Below are 13,319 nucleotides of genomic sequence, written 5' to 3'. Positions count from 1 at the left end.
TCAGTGTGGCATTTCGGAAATTAACTCGCCAACGCACCACCTACGATCTGTTTATCTGAGCGTCTAGTATTTTGCCTCACGGTCTCGAAAATGGACGCAACGGGGCGAGTCTGCGCTGGCTCGGGAAAACGAAGAAAACGCTCTCCTCGGGCGCCGAGAATCTTCCGACCCTCCGCTCTGACTCTCTGGCCTACCATGACGTGAATTAAACCTTCTGAGTCGACTCTGGCTAGGTGTGACACTGAAGATCCAATGTAACTTTCTTTTTGGAACGACCGACATTTAGTTCCGTGTGGTGTCTGCTGGTCTGGCGGTTGCGACGAGACATTTAGTCACTTCCTTTGCTCCAGTGCTGGCTACAATGCACAGACACAAGCTCCCGCCGCCGCTATATACAGACTTAACAACCGCTGCCAACCGGAACATAGACTTCTGGGGCGCTGGTTACGATCGGCGAAGCACGAGAGCTTTAAAATGACACGGAAGCTTTAGAGGCCGTAGTTCTCGGAACGCGGGATTGCGTGACAGGTGTGATGGTGTGGCACGCTTCTTCGCGTGCGCACCGTTCCTCCTCCTCCATTTCACAGTTCCTTTTCTTTGCACCTAAGAATTTCTTTATTCCCCTCTTTGCCCTTACCCCACGCACGGCAGCCAAATATAACTAGCGTCGGGTAAAGTACGTGTTTCCTGAACCCTACTATTTTTCTTCGTGCGGATTAATAGTTTATTTAGCTCTAATAAACAGCAGCTAGTATGCAAGGATAAAGTAATGAAGAGCTGTTATGGAAGCTTTCGTAAATAATCGCATGTAATATTGCCACTGAATGTGTGGAAGGTGTAAACTACAGTTTTGTAGAATCGCATAGTGCCAAGTTGTACAATTTTGAATGAAGGACCGAGAATAGAAATATGACGAGCGCTTGCCCAAATTGTATCCTTTCTCCTTCATCCAAATTTGTTCAGGTTAGAGCTGTTTGATTAAACACGACGTATCAACTAGGCCCAATCATCGGTGTTTTGGCAAACAATGAATTTCGTAAACAAAACGGCACAAGATGGGTCTTTTAAGCTCTGCTTAAGCTTTGTAATACCTGCTTGTCCCGGCCTGTCATTCACTGGTCATGCTTAAGTTTCCTGGAGGCCATTACCATGTTTGCCCAGAACGTTTCAGCCTGACCAATATTTGCCACTAAATGCTCGAAAAGTAGTCCCCGTGTAGATGTTGACGGCTTTCTGGTCTGTCACATCTCTTAAAATTCGCTTCTCCATGTAACTACGGAATCAAGTACAGTCGCGGGCAGAATATTACAGAGCGCGCTTTAGCGATTAATCTCCTCCTACTCTTTAACTGGAGAAAATTAGGAGGAACTTTATGAATATGTTAGAAAATGGCACTTGTGAGCTCACGTATCAAGCAAAGAAATCTTTGTATTTTCTCTTCAGGACACGTTTCAAACGCCGAAGCGTGCTCCGAATTATTTTGACCGCACCTGTAGATAAAAAATTTGATAAGGGCTTCAATAAATCTGGGAACAGATTTCACCATTTACTAACGCTTTAATCGATTAATATGGAAGTTAACAGATCAAGTAAGCAATACCCCTGGACTCCATGCCAGTTCTTGTGCTTGCTGACAACGTGAGCCTTCCCTGTCTAACGATTTTTATGATGCCCGTAGTGCGTTACGCTCCTCCTCGAAATAAACTGTTTTAGTTGCGAGGCGGGAGGGAGGGGGGGAGTGGCTGCCATTCAACGGGTGCTTTTCTTTTGTGTCATTTTCGTTATAGTCTGGTTTTCTTACGAAACTGAAACACACTATAAGGAGTTGTTTTCAGTGTTGTTTATTGAGAAAGTTGTTACTATTAAGGCAATATAGATTATGCACAAACCATAAGTGCCGTGTTAAATATCTTGTAGATTGATACAGGAGTGGCCCCGATATTTTTCCCGCAGAAGTCGTAGCCGAAGAGATTGCATTCATACGCTGCTCTTTCTGCAGAAAAATTAAGCATACTGCAATTGTTCGGCACTTGCACAACGGTTGTTAGTTTTTCATTAAAACAAGGATGTTTTTCTATATTGGTTTCGATGTATCTTTTATAACCAGTATGGCATCCAAAGAAAAAGAACGGGCTAACTTTAGCCCTTGTACATCTGCCTTTCACAGGTATAGGTCCATATTACAGGTAAGCGGCTTAAGGTAAGGAATGCGGCTTGTTGGACGTTTGTGGCTGAACTAGTGTTTATCATGTACTAAAAGATACATAGCACAAAACTGCCGAAAAGCCTCGAAATATTCGTGAGAATACTACATTTGGACAGGTAAATGCGTACAACTTATGGACAAGCGATTCTGAGCATCGCTGAAACCGGGATATCTGTCACATCGAGCATTAAGTGATGAACTCCCTTAAGACAACAGTTCTCCACCGTTCACCTTGTGTTGTATTCCTGTTATTTTTTTCATTGGTGGGGCTTTATAAACTTTGATAACAAGCCGATCTTCGTAACAACAATCATGCTTGCGAACCAAAACAACTGCCGCCAATTTTTAGAAATCTTGTGGAGTTCTCAATAAATAGAAATTTATTACGCATTCTCGTTTCGGTTTATGTTTGCCACAGCCAACATCAAGTAACGGCTCTGCGGTAAGGCGCTATGCTCTACCACTAAATTGTGGTCTTTCACAGCCGCTGTTGGGTGGAAAGTTATTTTCTTATAGGTTCTTACTGTGATCTCCAATTTCCTTGTCCGGCTTAAACGCACATCTACCATTCACCCTGCTGGTTTCTTTGACCTTGGAAAGAAAATGCATGTAGAAAAATGAACGAATTCATTCGAGCGTAAGTGTCCTCGACAGGATGAGAACCTTTAGTCGTCGCAGTATGAAAAACAGTGGTCATCGTTAAGCCCTAAACCAGTTATTCGTTTTGGCAGGTATGGGAATTTAGAGGGTACGCTTATCTTGCCCGAAATAGCATATATCAATGGCCTGGCAGTCTCTCAGACCACTTTCCCGGCGTGGCTTAGGCGAGCATCGAAAAACCGAAATGGCAAGGAAATGACCTTTAATTTCTAAGCCACGCCGCCAAAGATCTCCTGCACGCGTGACCGAGAGTTCATACACGGCAAATCTCTCCCGCTATTTTTAGACCCTGCCGACCCCTTTTCGAGTAATGATCGGCCACATTTATTATCAGAAATTACAGTTAAGATCAGTGCCTCTATGCTTCCTTTTTTTTGTTTTGCATAATAAATGAATGTTCTAGTTGATAGCGCGGGCCATGAATAAAAATAACTTGCGGTTTTCAACGTTTCTCTTTGTGTTTAGGTTATCAATGAGGTCGTCTTTTTTATTTTTTTTTCTGAATGCAGTGCTCTCAGTTTGCATCTACGGTCAATGCCGGAAAAGGGCTTTGTTCTCAGTGCTCTGAAGAGCACAAAGAAACCGCTCGTTTTCTTTCAGAGGACTGGCCAGCACGCGTTCTTCCCTGCTGGATGGAACACAGGAAAGAAGGAAGGCGAAGCCGGCGTCAGAGGCTTCCAAAGACTATAGCACTGGTGTTGAGGTGCTCAATGAATACCAGCGAGCGTGTAACGATAAAAGCAAGATTGCTCTTTATTCAAAAGGTGGGCAAACCGCGCCAGCTGCGCAAACGAGAGAAAAAGCGCGTGTATTATGCGAAACCAGACGAGGTGCCAATCATTATATCTCGCCTGGGTAGCGAAAAATGAGTTGCTTGTTACGTCTCAGTTAGGCTGAAACCAGAAGGGGCGCATGGTCTTCTTAGTTCAGTGTTATTTTGATCTCATTCTCCCGTTTTTTTTTTCCCCTCTCACAGGCTTGAGCCGAGGCTGGTTGAACTCGAAAGCTTTGGAGAAAATCGGCAGAGATAGCGTGTCGGCATTGTGGTGGCGGGCTTTGTTTTACGCGGTCCAGCTTCTTTGTGCCGTCGGCGTCCGCTGGCTGGTGTCTCTCTCGGTCCCGGTTAGGCATGTGGTGCGGCGCCTGCGCTCCGGTAGCGGCGATGAACGCGAGTTTTCCAGCCTCTTGACAAAGGTGGTCTTGGTTCCGGGACAGAGACACTGCGGCGAGACGTGCACCGTATCAGAAATGAGAAAGGGACCCGAATCTTTTCAAAGCGGCTGCCACGGTGTGCAGCGGAGTGCAGGTAAAGGCAGGAAGATAAAAAATGAACTAGAAAAGAAACGGACGTCGCCATCGCCCGCTCCTCGCACTGCACGCATCAGAAAGCCTACCAGAAGTGGGGCGAACGATTGGGGTCCTTAGAGAGTTCGCCGGCGCACAGGCGATGAGTATTTCTACACTCAGCTCCTTCTGCACAAGCCCTCTTCTTGAGGCGCCGACCAAAATCATTCCTCCGTTTTGTACCAGAATAAAAACACGAAAGAGTGAAACAGTTAGATGTAGAAGTCTGAACTGTCAGATGACAGCTTGAAAAAGAGGAGCTGCCAACGCCCGCATGGTTCCGCTGTTGGCTTAAACTCTCATTCTAACTCTGATGCATTTCTGTGCCCTCTTTCTACGCATTTTGCCGTCTTCTGGCGCCCGGTGCAAGTGAAAGCCGCTTGACCCTCCGGTCTGCCAAAAAGCCCCAGGTTGCATCTCGAATTCTTGCACATTGGCTGGCAGGCGCCCAGCAAGCGCCATTGATATACCGTGTTATTTCCTCAACGCTGCTCTTACTGTCCATTTGGATAACAAGAGTGCTCAGATGCCGCAATGATTTCAAAACTCGCGCGCAAAATTTAAAATCTTCTATCTCCTGGGATACAGCCTTTGCTTCACCCCCCTCCCCTTCACCTGCTCTCCCGTAGCACCCTTGTGAAGGAAAAAAGCAACCGAAGGTGGACCAAATTTTCAGAATTTCTTTCATTAATCGTATCGACCGGTAAATTATCAGCATCAAACAAAACATATCAAAACGCAGGCTACACCAGCGGCAAAAGGCATAATCAGCTATCGCGGTTCACTGCTCGTTAAGACACAGTGCCGCCCTGAGATACGGTCGTAGAGGATTGAACGTTTCATGAATCTCGTCCCTTTCCAGTCTGGCAGGGGCCTGCCGCTTAGGCTATGCGCCGTACTAAGTGGCAGAACATTTTAACAGGATGTACTGAAATTCGACATCGCGGTATGCGTGCGTCGATTATTGTTCTTCCAGTTTTGTGCCCCGCACAAACTCACCAACAAGTATATGCCTGCAGGTTTGCGACAGGATCCCAGCAACGCACTCATCAGTTCGTTTCACTGCACATATGACAAGCTGAGTGAGGAGCACAACGTTTCCACTGAATCGCTTCTTGTAGAAAGGAACCACGCACGCTAAGCGACGTAGTTTCAGGGAAAGGTTCGAATGTAGTCGAAAGTTTTGCACTTGTGGAGGACAGAAGCGAGTGAGTGGGCGGTGCGGCCTAAGCTGTAAACTATGTGAGGCTCACGTTCTTCCCCTAGCTCGCGTTTGCGGCTCTGCGTACCTTAATCGCTTCCGCAAAAACCCCGTGTCGACCATTCTTTAGTGCCTCATTCTTTTCTTCCCTCGCTGTACCATTTTTCTTTCTCTTCTCTGCTTTCGCGTATATTTGTCCACGCGTTCGTTTGTGCACGTGCGTGCGTGCGTGCGTCAGCGCTCCTTCCTCGATGTCAATATTCTTCTCCGGCCACCGTGCACCTGCCAGAACGCGGCAGATTGCCCCTTTCGATCCAGGTTGGATGCGTACGGCGATCATAACACGCCGAACGCCGCGGGTAGCCCGACCATTTGCGAGTGATTACCTTGTCTTCCCGGTGTGTTATGTCAGCCAGCCGACCCGTTCGCTTCATTTTTCTCTGCCTTTCGGCTTTCATTCCCGCGGTTTTGTTTCTGGGGTTTTGGGGTCATTTTTTTTGCGAGGCCGGAAGCAATATGTGGTCGCATCGTAATTGTTCGGCTCAAAATTTTCCACCGTTTGTGCTGCATAAAGATACGGGTCTACTCTACCTGCCGGACCATAGAAACACCTGCCGTGTTGGCATTCGCGGCGGCGATGGAGCAGCCAGCGGTTATAAAGCACTTCATCGCTCGTCGTTTTCGAAGCTCCTGACAGCGCGTATCGGAGTAAAGAAAATAAGCACAGAATATTCTTGCTATTTGTACTACGCAAGCGGGTGCAAGGAAACTCACTGCGATGCTTTTTGTTCGCGCTGTTGATCCCGATCAACGTTTTCACGCGCACTTTAGTGCGTTGAGTAATTCCAGCGTTGTTGTTTTTTCGTACGCGCAAACTGTACCGCAGATAGCCTGCAAGCCAGCGGCCCAAGAAATTATTTCACAGCTCCTATAATCGTCATGCTTTTGCTACGACCGAAAGCTTTCGCGTAGAGCGGCAGCCGCCATACCACTCAGCGCGTTGTCGGCATTGTTGCGTGAAGGCTTTTGTTTCGTCCGCGCCGTCCTTTGTCCGGGGGCCGCATCATTGTTCTCGCGCTTGACCTCATCCCTTAACCTTTCTGGTACAATTACAGCAAATTCAGGTCTCGCCGCCATAGAGAGGGAGATATGGTATGTAGGAAGTGAATGCGTAACAGCGGCCGACCGACCTATGACACAACAATTTCTCGCTGTCTTCAGCGCTGCCCCTAGCGCGTCGACTTGACGCGGCGCTGCAAGGAGGACACCTCAGCAGCCATCAGGGAGAGGTGGTGCCGCGCGCGCCAGATTTGGCGTAACCCCCTCCGGCGTGACTTACACAGGCCCCGAGGCATCGGCAGTTTGTCTCTCGCACCTTCCAGCGTCAAAGCGTTCGTCACGTGGCGCCTGTATATGGCAGGGTGCCGACCTGGTTTCTTCGTCGAATTGGCGGGCACAATTGAGGCCGCTTCAACTGCTGGCAAGTGGGCGTTGAGAGACCCTTTGAAAGAAAGCCGCACCGAACGGTGCTTAAAAAAGCGGATGTTGTTCTGCCTTTGCGGAAGCGCTATTACAGATGAGCCTCGGAATATTTTGCCTGTTTTGGGAAGGCTCTTTTTCCCTCTGTTTACAGGTAGTGGTATGGCGTCAGACAAGCTGTCTGCCTCAAGACGGCTTTGAAAGCATGTTCGAGACAACGTCTTCGTTCGAGGCAGGGGTCAGTTTCCTGCGTTCCGCCTAAAATGATTGCTCTTTTGATATCATGATTTCGCTTTCAAGCTGCAGCCATTACGGTGTGCAGTTAATGATGAGTGCAGATGCGCAGGCGAAGGGCTGAGCACATTATAGTGAAATGAACTTCATTGCATGTATCAGAGAGTAAGAAGGACATCGACAACTAATTGTGGCCTCCTTGCGCCCGAATGTTATAACACGAGTAACAGCTGCAGTAGCGTTTGTGGTCTTTTTTCGTTCTATTTAACTTCGGCGTCAGCCTTGAAGATTAGCAACTGTGTGGCTTCCCTTGGACTAATACAAATGGTGCTTACCTGCGTAACACATCTACCACCATCCGCGACCGCCTCCGCCGAAGCCGCCACCTCCGGCCCTCCATCCGCCGCCACCGAATCCACCGCCGCCTCCCCTCCAGGGACCACCACCACCGCCGAAGCCTCCGAAGCCGCCACCTCCCCTCCAGGGTCCGCCGCCACCAAAACCACCTCCGCCAAATCCTCCCTTGAGACCGCCGCCGAAACCACCGAGGCCTCCGCCGCCTCCCCTCCAGGGTCCGCCGCCGCCGCCTCCGAAGCCGCCACCGCTCCTCCACGGGCCGCCTCCTCCGAAGCCACCTCCGCCAAAACCTCCTTTACCTCCGCCGAATCCTCCAAGGCCTCCGCCGCCCCTCCAGGGACCGCCGCCGCCGCCGCCGCCAAAACCGCCGAATCCGCCGCCGCCCCTCCAGGGTCCGCCGCCGCCGCCTCCGAAGCCTCCTCCGCCGTAGCCGCCACTGCCGCCGCCGCCGAGGAACCCGGCGGTCGCCAGGCTCACGGCCAGCCCGCACACAGTCAGCGCCAACTGAGAGAGACCACGCATCAGCCGTGCAATTCCCCAGTTTTCTGTTCAGGTATAAATCGTTTCAGCCGTACTGCCCAAGGCTAAACCATTCTGTAGGTATTAGTCTGCAAACGCAGACTCGCGTTCCGGAGTCGGTGAATACAACGAGAACGGAACGGTAGACACTGCATGCGATACAGACGTGCAGCTGCATGATATCCCCGATCCCAGGGTTGCGGGTTAGATCCTGGACACGTCGGCCGCATTTCGATGGAGACGAGATGAATAAGACTACTGTGCTGAGCGATATCAGCGCACGGTAAAGAACTCCAGGTGGCCCAAATTTTTCTGCAGCCCTCCACTGCGCCGTCCCTCAGGCCAGCTTTTCGCTTCGCGACGTTAAATCGCACAGTTTACAATTTAGTTGTGTGATGTGCAGCGTTCTAATTGCGCAAGTACAGTTTTCTTTATGTATCGCTGTATCGCCGAATTTTTCTTTCAGTCACGCACAACAGATGTGCAGATGCATATTGGGCGCAGAAAAGGAAATAAATAACGCCTGCGCTTTGGTTTGGCAGGTGTGTGTGTGTGTGTGTGTGTGTGTGTGTGTGTGTGTGTGTGTGTGTGTGTGTGTGTGTGTGTGTGTGTGTGTGTGTGTGTGTGTGTGTGTGTGTGTGTGTGTGTGTGTGTGTGTGTGTGTGTGTGTGTGTGTGTGCGCGCGCGCGCGCGCGTCCTTGCGAGAAATATTTTAAATACAACACATAAATTGCTAGCGAAATCAAAAGGAGACGTTTCTGCACATTGCATATTAAACAGGTTTATCAGCTAACCATGACAAAGTTTTCACAAGAATACAAAGCTGGTACCAGCCGCCGCGGTGGCTCAGTGGTTATGGTGCTCGGCTGCTGACCCCAAAGACGCGGGTTCGATCCCGGCCGCGGCGGTTGAATTTCTTCGGAGGAGAAATTTAGAGTCTCGTGTACTGTGCGATGACAGTGCACGTTAAAGAACCCCAGGTGGTCGAAATTTCCGGAGCCCTCCACTACGGCGTCTCTCATAGCCTTAGTCGCTTTGGGACGTTAAACCCCATAAAACCAAACCAAACAAAGCTGGTACCCAAGTAAAAACGCTAATAATGTGAATTCACAGCAGAGCACCCATATCAACGTGCGACGTGCGCACGACCACGCTCCTGCTAGCTTCTTTCCAGAAGTCTTTATTCGCGCAGTGTAATACAAATAACAGCAGTGAATTAGAACATGATTTTTTAAAATAAGTAATGGTGTCAGGCACATATGCAAGAGGGGGGCCCTGTGGAGCCCCCCTCAGAAGTCCAGCTCAACCCCTCCAGTTATCTTGGCAGTGCGCGTGTTGGAAGTGTACCTCTAGTATCCCTTCCCTCACCCGCTCAGTGCAGGAAGTTATCTTGGGCCCTTCCCGAAAAATTATTGGCTACATGCCTGATGTACTTATGGAATGAACAGACCGCGAAGAACATACGTACGACTTGCTTACGCTTTTTCAACTCAAAGCTCTAGTGAATTTCTGAAAAGCTGTAAAAGTTATTAACTACCACCCTCGATTAAAGCCCGCGAAAGTCGGGTCGTTTACCGAAACAAATTGCAACCTCTTAACGTACAGTTATTGATTGCGTGGACGTTTTTTCCAAGACGTTTTGAGGCAACCGGGTTGGATTCGGCGCCCCTCGTACGCCTGTGTTCCGTTCTCAGTGTTCCAGATGCCTGCAGGTTAGTAAGATCTTTTTTTTCCACGGCTCTTCAAAGTTTTGCAAAGCCGAAAGTAGCGAAATCCGGTGGCATGGCAGCTTTTCATGTTCATTTGAGAGAATTCATCTTTCATGTCGAATGAATTCATAAATTACTTTCATTTGGCCAGTTCTTTTAAATATCTAGGGCGGAAGAATTAAAAGAGGGACTATTAAACAGGGGAGTTAAAATTTAAGACCATCTATAGAAGCTCTTGTTTTATTAGCTGACTGCGTAAACGGGTCCGGAAAATGGTCCTAGAGCGAAGACTTTTTCTCTGCAATGTCCTCTAGAAAGCAATTGGTTTAAACTGTTTGGAGCCTTCAAAGTGCGGTTGATCGTATGGACCGTGCTAGGGGCCAGTCACATTCCCATCACATCCACATTCTGTCCGCGCAAATTGTACCGCAGGTAGCCTACCAGGAGGGGCGCAGTAAATTATTTCACAGCGCCTATAATCGCAATACTTTTGCTAGGACCGGAAAATTTCGAGTAGAGCGACAACCGCCATACCATTATAATATATATTAAATAAGGGCTAATATCATTCCCTAAATGGAGGAATTATACGCAAATGTATCAATCGTGGCTCTGCTTTTATTAGATAGTTTTTTATGCCTTACATATTTGCAATATATTAGTAGGTTTATTCTTTTTTTTCCTACCTGGGCATTTCAAACTCTCAGTGGACTGTAGCCTTGGCATTTCTACGCTAGGGCACAAACACAAATGCCAAATCTTCTGAGTCATGTTCGGCGTCTTTGATGAATTAAATATCACCTTAGCTTTCGGCCTCAGCCACATTTCCGGTTGATGACAGGTGGATATTAACTCAATACTAGCTGGGGCAGTTGTACTCAGCTCCATCTGCCGGCAGTATTTGCAGGCTTGAGGATAGCCTAAACTTGTTTTCTCGAGATGGCGCTGCAAAGAGATACACCCCTCGCAGCTCGCTTTCGCGGCTTGCTTCCAAGGCGGTTCAGTGACCTACATTCCTTCGCATGCGCTGCTCGCTGTCGTCATCGTCAGAGCTGCCATCTGCAGCTATGGCGTGTAGCTCGAACAAGGCTACAAAAGATTCAAGTTCCGCCATTGACATGAAGATGGCGCGACGGCTTTGCGCATTTCACTACGTAATGCAGGGCTGCGCAGCCTGCAGTTCCTCATCCCGCCGGCACTACCCTTTCCTTCGGTGACGTATATGTATTTAAGAATACGGTCCTCCGGTGCTCCTCCACACCTTTCTATCGTTGAAACTCTAGCTCTCTGCTCTTTCAAGGCGCCACTGAGCCCACCCTGCGGTGATATGCTGATTTTATGAATCGTTATTCGGTGTGCACGCTACTGAAGCTTTACTGCCTGAAACTTTGAGAAGGCCTACAAGTAAGCCAGAAGTCAGGTACATGATAAAAGCTGCGAAAGCCTAATTTCAGGAAGGTAATTTTATGTATCACCCGGCAACACGCAGAGGAATTTTCAGATCGTTCGCGGGAAATCTCAACTCAGTTATATATCTTAAAGGGACTCTGTGGACACACTGAAGTTGGGCTGCATCTATATAGTACGGCATTCAATCACAAACGGCCACTCATCGAAAACGGAGCTTTTATAAGCTAGTAATGATCAAAAACGGAACACAGGCGTCCCCATGACCGGCCGATTTCGCCAGTAAAATGGTCGTGTGAACAACGATTTTTGGGCTCGGATTCCACAGGTTTGGCTACTGCGCCACCCAATTCAAGACGGTGGCAACTGGTGCTTTTCGATGGAGACATCATGAGTTTGAACCAGGTTTCACGAAATTTTCCAAATTCATTTATTTTGCCGATAAATGCATTTTTTTGCTCCAGGGCAAACGTCAACATAGCCAGAATGAACCAGAGAATAAATTACTGAAAACAGCTCTTTGATAAAGTTGTCATCTGTGTCCGTTTAAATGAAATTCCAAGTAGATAACTGGAATTTGGCCTACCCTGAACATTATTCGATTACATTGCGCCCAGCGTTTCTGGGCAATGCGCGACTGAATGGCCGACTTACGTCACTTTCAGGGTACTGACTATTACTCTTATTTATTAAATTCTATACTTAGCCTTGCTAAACAGGCGCTGTTCTTTAAGTATTCAGGAGCGTTATGTTTCTTCTGGCGCAGGTTCTTCTATTTGTGCGCTATTGATTAAAAAAAAGCATCCAGGAACGTTTCGCCTTTCAAGCATATAGCAATTCCTCTATTACATTTCTCGGTTCATTTAAAACGATGAAATGGAAGTTCAGCTGCCCTTCATAGAAGCAGGGAATACTTACTATACTGCGCCGGTCTATTGGACTGCTCTAAGCCTGTCTCTCAATGCAATCCATGCAATCGAAGGGTAGTCTGAATTAAATCTAACAGTGCGAGGATATTCCTCAGCTTTAAATACCTCATTTCTTTTCACAATTTGTAGATTCTAAAACTGAACTCGACAAGACCAGTTAAATAACCACCCCAGGGGGAGAAAATCCAGAAGATCAGCGAATGGCGGTCAGAGTACCATCCATTGTGCTTCTGGGGAAGAACTGATAGAGTTTAAGCAAAGCGTGATTTATTTAAATGCATCAGAAAACGCTCAATTGTTGTCATTACCCAGGCGTTCGCTGCTGCTCACACTGTTACTCGCTATAATTGCAACCTTATAAAAATTTTGTGGAAGGCCTAGTGTGCTCCAGAAAATACTCTTACGTGTGCTGGAAGAATAACCTTCATAAATGTCGGCTAATTACTCATTAATCAGGAGGCGATTGGCGGTTGAATGGCGGAGCTTTAAACATGTTTTCAATAGAACTATTACTCTCTCCTTCACTTATCCCACACATCGGCTTAGGCAGACATGTCTTGCGACCACAAAAGGGCGGGAAGAAAGGAGCAGACTCACCAAAAGCTTCATCCTTCTCGAGGTTTCTGGTCCACCGTTGCTACCACAACGAATAGGACGAGTGCTCTGCTCAGCTCTGTCCGAGCTCCGTGCTTATATACTTGTTGGGGTCCGTACACCGGCCCCTGCTTTTCTTCCTCCTCTCCCGGGCCTTCTTTTTACCGCCATGAAAGTGAAAGGAGATTTCACCATGGCCATCCACAGCCGCATCCACGCCATCCGGCGGTCAACGTGCTCTTCCCCCTCCTCATGGGCGCCTTTCTCCTTTCCGGATGTGCGTCCCACGGCAGGCGTCTCACGTTCCGATGCCGGCGAGAAGGTAACGGACCGCCGGTCACACCTTGCTGACCTTAACGTCAAGGTCTTCCGAGAGCGACGCCTGCGCTCCTCACAGCCATCGTTGACCCACACCGACGGCGAGTCTCGTCCGCGCTGCTCCTCGCGGGGATGCTTCCTTAATGGCCTGCCGTTGCTGCTCCCGGGCAGCTGCCGCGACGCGAGCTCCTCAAGCACGTTGCTGGGGCTTGGGCGCGCTGGGTGTGGTCCTCCTGCTGCTTACGTGCCTAGACTCGGTGGCTGTCTTGTGTGCATGCAAGTATTCCTCCCCTGAGAATATCACTCCTGCGAGGCAGGGCCGCGATCGAACGTTGTGCATCTCCATTTCTGGAGCTATGCAG

General features: G+C 48.6%; 1 protein-coding gene across 1 annotated transcript; it reads right to left on the bottom strand.

The window, feature by feature from the left end:
* Positions 1 to 3,638: 3,638 nt before the first annotated feature.
* Positions 3,639 to 12,772, bottom strand: LOC149352505 (uncharacterized). The gene is made up of 3 exons (XM_089577179.1): positions 12,643 to 12,772; positions 7,460 to 7,985; positions 3,639 to 4,086 (listed from the first exon to the last, which is right to left on the bottom strand). Exons 1-2 carry the CDS (start codon positions 12,652 to 12,654, stop codon positions 7,473 to 7,475), a joined length of 525 nt encoding a protein of 174 aa, XP_089433305.1. The 5' UTR covers positions 12,655 to 12,772; the 3' UTR covers positions 3,639 to 4,086; positions 7,460 to 7,472.
* Positions 12,773 to 13,319: the final 547 nt, after the last annotated feature.

Source organism: Amblyomma mixtum, chromosome 3 (genome assembly GCF_055824585.1).
Source record: "Amblyomma mixtum isolate Tamu chromosome 3, ASM5582458v1, whole genome shotgun sequence".
In the NCBI taxonomy this organism is placed as follows: Eukaryota; Metazoa; Arthropoda; class Arachnida; order Ixodida; family Ixodidae; genus Amblyomma; species Amblyomma mixtum.
This window is presented reverse-complemented; position numbering and strand designations above follow the sequence as displayed.